The following is a 12,698-nucleotide window of genomic DNA, read 5'->3' as shown; positions in this document are numbered from 1 at the left end:
AGAAGGGGCTGAAAGGGAAGAAAGTGCCTCCTCAGCCGCCCGTCCTTCCCCGGATCGATTTCAGAAACCGCCGCTTCCTTCTGCCTCTCGGGAACGAGTTGCGCGGACGAGGCGGAGGAGAGGGCGCCAAGGAAGGCGGCCGCGGGGACGGCTTCAGAGCCCGGCGTCGGCGAGGTTGCTAAGGGGCGGGCTTGGCCAGCCACCCCCGCGCCCCGTGGGTCTCCCAGGTCAGACGGTCGGGAGGCGGCGGCAGCGCCGGCGGAACGCGCCCTTCAGGCGAGGAGAGGAGCGGCGTGGACAGGCGGGGGCAGCCGAAGGACCGGGCGGCGCGCGCCTCCCCTGCCCTGCGCGGCTTCGGCGGGTGTCTGGCAGGCGGAGGGAGGCAGGCGGGCGGGCGGGCGTTGTTGCTCTGCCATCGCCGCCGCCGCCGCTGCCGCTATGTTTCATTGCATCCCGCTGTGGCGGTGCAACCGTCATGTGGAGATGATCGATAAGCGCCACTGCTCGCTGGCCGCCGTGCCGGAGGAAATCTACCGCTACAGCCGCAGCTTAGAAGAACTCCTGCTAGACGCCAACCAGCTGCGCGAGCTGCCCAAGGTGAGGGAGCAGGAGGGAGGGGGGGGCTGGGGGGGGGGGCGGGGAAGCGAAGGAAAGGGGGGGGGGACTTTCTTCGCGAGGTCGCCGGTGGCCGCCGCTCAGCCGCCTTTCTCTCTTTCCCGGCTGGGAAGTAGCCAGCCAGAGGGGTGAGATCCTGGCGACCGAGGCTCTGTCAGCTTGAGAAGTTTTGTTCCTGGGTGGTAGTTTGTGTGTGTGTGTGTGTGTGTGTGTGTGTGTGTGTGTGAGAGAGAGAGAGAGAGAGAGAGAGAGAGTGTGTGTGTGTGTGTGTGTGAGAGAGAGAGAGGCCGACCACCCTGGAGCACTTTTTCGCTTCTGCCTGAGGCTGCCTATTCCGCCCCCGCCCCTTTAGCGTTCAGGGAAGCCCGTGTCTTTAGACGAGTCTTTAAATCGCCCTTCTGGCCTTATCCTAACCCCCGGAGGCGCGCTTTGTCTGGAGTTAAAAACTTTGGCCAAGCCCCACAGCAAAAGCCGCCCCCACCTCCCACTCGACCAGTTGGAAGAAGCGAGTCCGTGCGCGCGTGTGGTGTATTTGTGATGTGGGTGAGAGGTAGAGAAAAATCTGTTTTGGCTCTTTCGGCGACTGCAGAGTCTTCCCCGGGGCTTGCAAGACCTGAGTTTTCCCTGAGTTTGACAGCCTGCTTTGCCTTGGGATAACGAGGAGGCTTCGGAGCCCGGGCCAGCCTCAAATACCTTGTGCATAGGCGCTCTTGTAGGGGAGGAGGGTATGCGGGGTCGGGCCTCGAGTGTGGTGCACCTGAGCTGTTCGGGAGGCCTCTCTTCCAGGAGTATCTTGTGAAGGGGAGGTGGCTGTTTTTGGAGGGTTCCCCTGAGAACTTGCAACGACCCCTTCCTTCCCTTTACAAACAACCCAAGGTGACGAACCTATCCAACACATCCTCCTCCTCCTGTTTTCCCCACAACAACAGTCCTGTGAGATGGGGTGGCCTGAGATAGTGTGACTGGTCCAAAGTCACCAGCTGTATTTCATAGCTAATGCTGGACTGTAACTCAGTCTCAGGCTTTCTCTGCTGGTGCCTGATGCTGGACCAAACTGATTCTGTGGTGTCCATTCAGTGTCTGAGGGACAAAGAGAATTAGGGCATTTATGGGTTTATCTACCTCAGGGACTGCTGGGTCAGGGTGTTGGCCAAATTGATGCTTAGGGCCCAGAGTTACATTTATAATCTCATTTCTCTGTGCATTCTTTTTCCCTGAATACTTTGCACTTGCATGGGGAAAAAAAATGGGTGTGTAAACTATTATTTTATGCACGGGACATAGCAAACATTATTTATATTCTTTCTAGTGCTTTATTTGGATTTGAGGAGGGCACCCAATCCAGGAGGCTTGGGGGCGGGTGGGTTATGTCATGTTTTTAAAATACGCAGATCCCCATAGCTTGTATTTTCCATACAGCAGCTCAAACGGCATTTTGTGGGGAGATGGGTATCAAATCCTGCTTTGGATACGTAAGCAGTGTAGCATGTACAGTGAGGTTGTGCTTCACTAATTATTCCATAGTTCTGAAGCTGGTCTTTAGATGTCTCCACAAAATATTCTTTATGACCTCAAGCCTGCTTCCTCCCATAGCTAATGGTTTTCATTATTCTTGTTACTTCCCATGTTCTTTATAGAAATTTGGAAAGTGAATGCCAGCGCAGCTATATTATTTTGCATTTGTGTTTTTAAAACCTCTGACACAAATTGGTCAAACTGGTGTAGCAGGATAGAATAATTAGCTGCTTAGGCAGCTAAGCAGTTTGCAGTGTGGTTTCTGTGAGAAAAGGAAGAGTTGCCGGTATGGTCAGATTAAAGTTCAACACAGATTATGGTTAATGGCAAGGGTGAAATCTGCAGCAGATGTAGTGAAGGAAAAGTACAAGTGTTCAGCATCATAGAAAAGACTAAAGGAAGCACAGGTGGATAATAAAACTTGAGCAAAAATGGCTATTGAGATAATTAAAAACTTTAGATTACTTAAAATGGTGTTAGAAAAAAAATAGTGAAAAGATTAAATTAGGAATGAAGTAAAAAAGGAAGCAGATCCCTGGGAATCTGAGGACACTTTGAGTAATGGAAACCTGGACTTTAAGGGGAAAAAAATCCAAGGAATTGAGGATACGTATAGTTGGTTTGGGAAGGCTGTCCTATCTGTGTGTTCTTTCTTTCCTGTTTATTCATATTACAGCCTTAGGCTGATACCAAACACAAGACCTAACTTGGAATTATTGGTTAGGTACTTCTGTCATTCTGGTGGCCTGGGCACAGCTGTATGCTAATAATATAGTATATGTGTTTTAGACTTAGCATGATTCCTAAACTACCCATTGAATGCACACCTTATGTGTAATTAAAAAACAATAACATTACTTTCAGCTATCTGGTAGAATGACATCAAATCTGGTTCCCAAAGAGTTATCTGTGAAAGCAGAAATATCCAGATCCATTACCATCTATATGAAAAAAATGGCATATGATATAAACTTATTTCCATCGTAAGTGTCAAAATGAGTTGTTTATTAGACAAGGGGTCTGAAAATAAAAGTGCAGCTTAACTATTGTGTGCCTTTCCAATTTTGTGTAGTATTTTTACAATTGTTCCTTCTAATACAAGATTTAATGTATTTTATTTACAGTTTTGTGGCCTACACCAAACCACAGATAGGCAGAGACAGTCTTTGTAAGAGAGTGCTAGAGTTATTTCAATAACTTAATTTTAGCAAAAAAAAATCAGTATTATATTAGGTTAAGCCAGTTATGAAGCAGACTATGTTAGCTCAAATGTGGCCTGACTATTAAACAGACTAAATCAGATGATGAGGGGAATAATGATGTTTGTCTGGACAATGTCCAGGCAGCAACGTTTTGATGTAGTACCATTTTAGAATACCTGCAAAAATTAAGTTTAACTTAAAGAACAAGTACCCTATATTGTAGCCCTATACTTGTTCTTTTAGCTAGTGTGTGTCATTAGGAATTTTGATCCATCCATTTTGATCCCGCATGTGTACCATGTCATTTACAGGTACACATGCTGAATCAGCATTCTTACAACCTTCTCATCTTTATCCAGCTACCATTGTACTTAGAAAAAAAAAATACTTAGACATGGCTAGTGCTAGAATAAAGGCAGAAACAAGACTGACAAATCAAAAATAATATGTTGGATGTTGAGGTTTTTCCCTCTTGCTATTTTTACAGCACTTTGGCAGGGGTTTAGTGATTTGCGGTGATTTATCCTGTGGATCTATTTCTGCAAGAGGACAACTACCAATTAAAATATATAGTTACCAAATTTTTACTCAAGTTTTTTTCTTGAAATATGGGGAGGGGAATTTGCAAATATTGCACTTTAATTTTCAATATTTTGTATTCTAAAATATTGATGTGATTTATACAACAGTACCCACTTATAGCAAAGTTTCAGCTATAAAAGCAAAGCATGATCAAGGAAACTCAGCTGTGGTAAAATGTCTAAGTTAACATGTGATTGTGTTTTGCAGTTGGATAGCAAATTAGAATAAGACTTCATGCCTGGAAATGTGTGTTTGTGCTAATTCTGATGTGGATTCTATTAATATGTTCATGAGGCAACCCCACCCCCAACATTAAGTGAGGCAATGAGATTTTGTGTAGAGATGCATGTGTGTTGGAAGCTCTCTCTCTCAAAAAAAAATCTATTTAAATAAGGTTCTACCATTTCTGAAATCCTAATAATAAAGACATTTGAAACGGGGAAAGTGACGCATGTAGAAATCTACACGGGTAGGTATCTCCTATGCTGACATTTTTTTTTTTTAAAAAAAGCAGACTTTAATGCGAAGCCTAGACTGGTTTTTTTTTTTTTTAAAAAAAATACTCTCCTTCATAGAAATGAAGTTGGAGTGAACTTGGGAACTGAATGCTAAACAGGCAGAAAGCAAATATAAACCATTCTTATCCTTTATGGATGTTTAGAGAGGGGAATCATAGCATGGTAGCTCCTCTTCCTTATAGTTACCATAAAATGCAGTTTTAGTAAATAGCTTGATAGACCCTAGGAATGTGATGCATTCCTTATTTTTATCTCTCGTATCAAAAGTCACCTCTCCCAGTTCACTGTTGTTCCCTTCTTGCAGAAGTTTATGATAAATGGTTTGTGAAAAATTGAAAGTCATTCTAGAGTGGTGGAGATAATTGACTCTAACTCTCATTCCAGCTCTTAATCCAAACACATTATCCATTTGGAAAATATATATATTAAAATCAGTATAACTCCATTTAAAAATTATTCATAAAGCTTTCTAAGCACTGGCACAGGGGATTTGCATAACTGTGATGACTGTTGCTTTTACAGCTTCATTTTGGCTTGTCACAGTTTGCGTTTCATCTCCTCTGCCAACACTTTCCTCTGTTCTAGTGTAGTAAAACAATAATTTGTTCAGTTAACTAAGGATCTGTTGGGAATAGTAATTTCTTTTGAAATTGTATTCTTGATCTTGACTTCCTGGTATGATCTTTTTATGTCCTCTTCAGTGTGTAAGCTGAAAACCAGTATAGAGCAGGTGGTTATCATTAATGCATCCATTATTCATTAGAGCCTTCTCTGTGGTAGAATGTGCCCTTTGGAACATTCTCCCCTCTAAGGTGAGATCTACCTCCACCCTCCTATTTTTATGAAAGGACCTGAAGATCTGACTCTGCCAGTTGGCCTGACAGAGGGGACATAATTGGGGACCCGGTGGGGGGGTACCACACCAGAGGTGGCTGCTGGAATGATGGCAGACTCCTCCTCCTCCTCCTTCCCCTTGCTCTCTACTTTTCACTTGTCCACCTTTTATTCTCATATCGCCATGTTTTCATTGTTTTCTTTTTCATTGCTTATTCTACTGTTCCACTACTTCGCTATTGTTATGTTTATACTTCTTTTCATTTCTACATTTATATTGTTGAAAGCTGCCTAGAGTAGCCTTATGGCGAGATAGGCAGCAAATAAATTTAACAAACAAATGAATAAGTAGATTATTATATATCATGAACCCATTCATTCTTTCCTTGTTAACAAATCAATAACAATATAGTAATAGTTCTCTTTGATGTCCCATCATAGCAAGTCCCTAAGAGCAAATTTTGTGTTACATCCAAAATCCACTAATTTTGCATTTTCTAATGAAGTACAGTAAAAACTATAGAGTCGAGGGATCTCCCTTGAATTGAAGGTTTACAGTATTGCATTGGAAACAGTGCAATACTTGTGGACTATTTTGTAAATATGTAAAAGAAGTAGGTTTTGAAGCATTCCTTTTAGCAATCTTCTTCATTAGCCATTAGCTGGGTTCCTAAGAATCATTTATAGTTCAGGATCATTTAGAACAGTAGTTCTCAACCTTTCTAATGCCATGACCCCAGAATACAGTTCCCCATGTTGTGGTGACCCCCAAGCGAGTGTGGCCACCAATAAGAGGGAGTAGGACAGCTAGGGAAAAGGGAAAAAAATGGCGGACAGCGTGGTTTGGCGACCCCCGTGAAATGGTCGTTCGACCCCAAATGGGGTCCCGACCCACAGGTTGAGAACCACTGATTTAGAAGGCCAGTTTTCCCAACCTCTTTTTAGATATTGAATATGAATTGAATCCCTTTGGCTTTCCTACTTTGTGTCAGAGTTTATACAACTGATTATAGCTATAATCTAGTTTTAGTTTCAGTTTAATGAATCTAACCAACTGGATTGTTAAAACACGATTAAATAAACCATAGCTTAGTGTAAAATGCAAAGCAAGTCAATGACTTAAAATATTAAACACCATCTTGAAAGTTGCTGTTATGTGCTGGTTATTTAACAATTTCTGAACCTTTATGTTTTCTAATTAATAAAGACAGAGTGCACTTTTGCCAAGCAGGTTTTATTAATGGAGCGACTGCCTTGTTGTTTCAGCAGTCTCTTTTGAAATATCTAGATTCTCTGGAACAGCAGGTTTAAGTCATGGCAAGACTTCAAGCCAGTAAAATATGTAACAGATACTGTACTATGAGTTATGAGTAAGGCCTTACTTATGTGAAACTAGAGTATTATAATTATTTATGTACTATAGTGCATGTCCTCTGAAGAGCTCAATATCTGTTGCATTTTTTGTCTGGATATTCAGCCAGCTTATAAGGATAGATCTGGTAGCTTTGGTCAATATTCTAAGCCAATTTGTCCCCACCTGACATTTTCTAGAAACATTTACAACAATTCCCACCATCTCATGCACTTTATGGCCATAGATGTTCCCATGGAGATCACTGAGTAAGTTCATATATATAAGCTTATTGTGATTGGTTTGCCTTTGATCTAGTGTAGCTTGGGAACAGCCCAATTTGAGGCATAGGTTGGCTTAAGTTGGCCTATTATGTTTTTTTTTCTGAAAATCAGTAATGTGTGAATCAGAATACTGCCTAATTAGTTTGTGAGATACTTCTAGGACTAGGTCCAGGATACAGGGTCATGTGATAAAGGAAATTTGGCCTGTTATTTTATGTTTTCACAGGTGATTAATCACCTTTTGGCTTCTGTTCTTCTTACAGGATGTTAGCATGTCCAGCTTTGCTCCCATTATAAACATAAGGTAATTTGCTACTATCATGATAAAATAATGTGCTCCTGTTACTGTGGAAAGCACACTTAATAGTCCTCCCCCCACAGGTGTTCATGTGGGAACAAGTGCACAACAAATATTATTCCATTTTAATCCATAGTTTGGAATGACTCTGTCTCACATTATATCTGAAGAGATTTTGTGATGATAAAATAGTAAACTTTCATGGGAACTTTTGAATTTCTGTAAGATTAACAAATTTAAATCTTCTTAAATATTTTGCTTTAATATTTGTATTTTAATATAGGTCTGTTTCTAAATTGCAGCACCCTAAAATAAATTCCAATTAACAATAACTTTCCACTATATATTATTTTGAACTAGGTTATCTCAAAGAAAATTAATGTAGGTGCTTAATATAGCTATATCATTTAAAACTGAGTTTTACATCGCAGTAGCAAGGCAGTTATGGATTAACTGCATTATTTGTAGCAGATTGTTTTTTTCTTAGGCTTTCCTGAAAGATGTTATTTAAAGGAGAAAAAATGTTTAATAATAGTTTATCTAGCATTATCAAAACACTATGAATGCACTTCTGATATTAAGCTAGATAGAAACTGAATTCTTTAGAAATTTGATTAACTTTTGAATATTGTTGTCCTGTTACCAATTTTCAAACTTTTATGATAGATTTTCCCTATGAAGCTAATGTCTTAAGAGTGGTTACTACTAGTTCTCAAACTACAGAATACAAAATAACAGAGTTGGAAAGGATCTTGGAGGTCTTCTAGTCCAGACATGTCAAACACAAGGCCCGGGGGCCGGATGCAGCCCGCGAAGTGGTTTCATGTGGCCCGCGAAGCCATCCTGGAAACAGTGAGGGAACGGCCCCCGCTGCCTTGGCCCCGGCCCAGGCCAGCTGGGAGCCAATGTACAATTTTGTGGTGGCCATCTTGGCACTTCTCCCAGTGGACCATGCCTTGACACTTGCCCCAGTCACACCCGCTTCTGCCAGAGACCCTCAGATCTGTCCCACTCCTGCCCAGGCCCCCACAGGCACCCTTGACGTGAATGATGTAGAACTGGCCATGCCCAACCAGTAGGCCACACCCACCGGATCCACACCCACCCAGTAGGCTGCACCCACTCTGGCCACACCCACCTGCTCCCCCCAGGGCAACCGCAATGCTAATGCAGCCCTCAGTGAAATTGAGTTTGATACCCCTGTTCTAGTCCAATCCCTTGCCCAAGCAGGAGGCCCTATAATATCATTCTGCATAAATGGCTGTTCTTAAAAATCCCCAGCATTGGAGCTCCTACAAGTTGTTCTATTGATTAATTGTTCTCACTGTCTGGAAATTTCTCCTTAATTCTAGGTTGGATCTCTCTTTGATAAGTTTCCATTTCTTCTCTTGCCCTCAGGTGCTTTGGAGAATAGGTTGGCTCTGTCTTCTTTGTGACAGCCTCCCAACTATTGGAAGACTACAATCAATAGAAAAAAATCAATAGGTGTAAGCTGCTTTCAGAAACAGCACTGAACTAGTTAGCTGTTCTGGGCATTTCCCATAATAAATTATTATCACATGGAAAATCTTTGGAATACGAAGATAATGAGTTAAGGAGCATAATTTTAGAAGTTATAATGCAGTAACATAAATTATAGGCCAGTTGTGGAAGTTGAATGTGTGATCTCTGTGAGTCCTAAATATACATTTATACAGTACTATAATATTTCTTATTATTACATTTAATTGATGGTCTTTGCCCCTGCATTAAAAGAACTCTCCAATAGCAAACAATTTCATAGTCTATTTTTGTATAACAAATAGTATGTTAAGCTCAACTAATTTCCTGAAAAAAAAACTTTGTTGATTAGATTCATACAACACTAAGTCATGAATCATGATATAGATGCATACAACTTGCATCTGTAACAGAGGTCCCCAACCTTTTGGGCACCAGGAACCGGTTACGTGGAGAGAGTTTTTTCCGCAGACCGGAGGGGGTGTGGTTTTGTGTGCTGCCTGTATCCTGCACATGGGGCTTTGCTTGTTTGTGTGGGCCGATTGCTGGCATGCTGTGGCCTGGTACCGGTCCACAGACCGGGGGTTGGGGACCCCTGATCTATAAAACGGGCAAACTATGCTCTATATTCACCTATACTTGGAGCACAGGTTTACCACATTCAAATCAAATTTGTATCAACAACAGCAGGGAATCTAGTGTTTTGGAAAAATAATCAGTGCTGGCCTCTTGTTTCCCCGTTTTTGGTGGTAGTTTGGATCTCATATTCTGTACAAGTTTAATCTTAGAAGAACTTGATTGAATTGGCTTTAAAATAGCAACAGTAACTATCACATTTTACTGCCATCTCTGCTTAAGCTATAATTGCTTAATGACAAATACTACTCAGTTATTGCCCATTTTTTATGATTACTTGCTACTTAAGGCAAAACATCTGCTTAATCCTACATTTTAATGCATGTTTTGGTGGCTTATTACTGAAGACATAATTTGAAGCATGTCTTCCTACAAAATACTATGATTAGGAAAACCCATTCTCATTGAATATCTCTATATTTATCTGTTACAAATAAAGTTAAAAAAAAACCTTTCAGATTAAAAAAAAATAACACACATTCTGAATGTGATTTACTGTGTTTAAAAGAATATATTTTCATTTCCAATGACATTTTTCAATATTTTCTATCCTAGAAGTTGTACTGCTGTTGCTTTTTTTGACTATGCTATTTGCCAGTAGAAAAACATTAAAAATGGGAAGGGTAGCAGGCTGGATTGCAACATTATGAACCTGGTGCAACCCTAATATACTGGATTATTATTTCTTTACTCTTCAGCATGTATGGCTAATATCTGCAGCGATTCAAGGGACACTGCCGATGTTTTACTCAAGGTTTTAGTTGTCTGGGGTTTTGGTGAAATAGTTTTTCATGAGGTCCAACACAAATTTGCTTTCTCTGGATAGTACTGTAAAGTTCTCAGAAGAGGTAGTAAATATCTCTTCTGGGGAACTTAGAATTGGGCAGTAAATCCAGATATGGAGGTTAAATGAATCCACTGGGGTGCAAGACATACATACGCTTCAAACCCAATGGCAACTGTTTCTAATGCAAGGTAGATATTTCATCTATGTAAATCTGGTCGTGTGGAGCATGTCTTGTTTAACACATTTCCAGCCTCTGTCAGAACTATGCTCCCGTTTGCAGTTAAACTAGCCACAGATACAGTAACATCCAGTAATGTCTGATTATAGGTTTTCAGTGTAGCAGCTGGAAGTGAAAGCTTTTCTCTGCTGTGATCTGATGAGATTTTCACAGCAGATGTTCTTTAATCTTTCCTGTTCTTGCTGCTCATTCTACATAAAATGGAGAGGAAATAAATCCCTGTCTAGAGGAAAATAAAAAAAATGTTTTAATACATTATTCATTGCATGAGAAGAAGATTCTTGGAGTTACTTTGAAGCGTCTGCAACATAAGCACCTTGCTTTTGCTGACTTCTTCCTTCTTTCGTTTTCTACTTCGCAGTAGCAATGAAAAATAATTCAAAATTGGCTTCGGGGGAGTTTTAGGTCACAATGCTGAAAAGCTTTTGTGGGTATAGTTGCAGAAACTAATTTGATGACGGCAGGGTTGGCATTAGCTGTGTTCATTCTGTTAGGTGCCGTTCATTCCATTCTTCCTTCCATCTTTGTATTTTGCTAAACTTATCAGAAGATCTGTCTGAAGGCAGTTAGATGGGACACACCCCAATATTGTGAATGCTTTATTTGTGCTCTTTTAATGTTAAGGATGAGCTGAGTTCCGTTTTGGAAAATCTGTTGTTCTTAAAAGTTAAATCCTGAGGTTCATCCCTTAGGTTCATTCTAAAACCTGCTGCAGCAGAGACAGTTGTAATAGTAAGAAATTTTAGCTACAGGTATTTGTCTACAGAGGCAGAAAACATCTTTAGGCATCTGAGCACATGATCAAATTGTGTGCCATGGGGAGAACGAGCCTACCTGCTCACAAATCCATATTGTGTTGGGCATGGTCGATCAACCAATAGCCATTTGTCAAAAAGCAAATTGCTTAGGTGCTTTCCCAGGTATTTTCTGCCACCCAAGGTTTCATTTTTCCTTGTGAGGGTAGATAAGTATATTTTGAAAAATTACTGGGCTGTAATCCCCCCCCCACATTTTTATTTTCTAAAAATAGTTTGAGTTAGGGCGCAACATTCTAGATCACTCTGCTGTTAAAAGATACGGAATGATTCTCTTGAAAATCCAGTTGCCTCCTGAAAAAGCACCTTTGGGACAACCATACCTGGATGACTGAGAATCTTCATAGACATATGGAATGATTGCTGCTAAATAAGGTGGCTAGTAAGAGTTCACTTAAATATTTAACTGTTCAGAATGTCTGTACTACCAAAACTCTCATGACCTTTAAGTCTGCAAAATGATGCACCTTAGGACAACAGTTTTTGAACCAAGGAACCTCAAATGGCCTAACTTTCCGACTGTGTTCAAAATTCAGAACCCATGACTCCTGAGGAAAGTAAATTTGAGAAAGTTGTAACTGCTTCAGTGTTACCAGCTACTATTGCAGTCATGGGATACTCAATTTGAATGTCCTATGGTAATTTCCCAGGCAGTCTCACAGTTCCCCACTCTGTTCCCCACCCAGCAGTAGCCACTTGGCTGCTTGCTGAAGAGGGAATGGTGTAATACGGAGGAAGAAATCCAACTTATCTTTCCTGGTCCATGCATCTTCCTGCATATTCCCCTAATTTGTGCTCCCCCCTCCTATGTACCTCACACAGGGAGGGAGGGAGGGAGGGAGGAAGGAAGGAAGGAAGGAAGATTTCTGAAGCTTCCCACCAGCTTCCCACAATGAAACTCAATGGGGAAGCTGGCAAGAAATTGAAAATCGCTTCTGCTCCCACTGCTTTTTTGACCACCTGTGGTCATTCAGTTTTTTCTGTTATATATGGAAATAATTCTGAAATGATAAACCCACAGTTCATAGGTTGTCTAGTGCAGAGATCCTCAACCTTTTGGGCACAAGAGACCGGTTCCGTGGAGAAAGTTTTTTCCGTGGACCAGAGAGTGTGTGGTTTTGTGTCCTGCTGCATCCCATGGATGGAGCTTTGCTTGTTTGTGCGGACCAGTTGCTGGCATGCCATGGCCCGGTACTGGTCCATGAACTGGACCCCTGGTCTAGTGATATTAAAGAACAAACTAACCTCTTTCCATGTTGTTATTGTGTTCACTTTTGAAGTATATTTGTATTATTGTATGGGTTAATCTGGGATAATTTGCTTTGTTTTTAATAATCCAGTTTTTCACCTTAAGCTTTTTTATTCTTTTACTAGTTCAGTTTCTCCAGCTACACACTTGTGCAAGACTCTGGGCTACTTACATGGATTGAAATAATAATATATACAATAATACAACATAGACACATCTGTACCATTATGCGGGTGGAGAACTGCAATCATTAAGAGGAATCTACATAGATTTA

At 41.1% G+C, this 12,698-nt stretch overlaps 1 protein-coding gene across 2 annotated transcripts in view; it reads left to right on the top strand.

Annotated features, from left to right (window-relative positions):
- Nucleotides 1–410: 410 nt before the first annotated feature.
- The window catches only part of LRRC1 (leucine rich repeat containing 1), a 93,402-nt gene continuing 81,114 nt past the window's right edge, over nucleotides 411–12,698 (top strand). Inside the window, exon 1 of one of the 2 annotated variants that reach the window (XM_039320356.1) lies at nucleotides 411–597. In XM_039320356.1, coding sequence (XP_039176290.1) covers nucleotides 439–597 — 159 coding nt within the window. In that variant the 5' untranslated portion in view covers nucleotides 411–438. The remainder of the gene's footprint in view (nucleotides 598–12,698) is intronic. The other variant, XM_039320357.1, reaches the window with a different exon arrangement.

This window comes from Crotalus tigris, unplaced genomic scaffold, assembly GCF_016545835.1.
Source record: "Crotalus tigris isolate CLP2741 ecotype Arizona unplaced genomic scaffold, ASM1654583v1 scf7180000023636.1099087, whole genome shotgun sequence".
Classification (NCBI taxonomy): Eukaryota; Metazoa; Chordata; class Lepidosauria; order Squamata; family Viperidae; genus Crotalus; species Crotalus tigris.
This window is presented reverse-complemented; position numbering and strand designations above follow the sequence as displayed.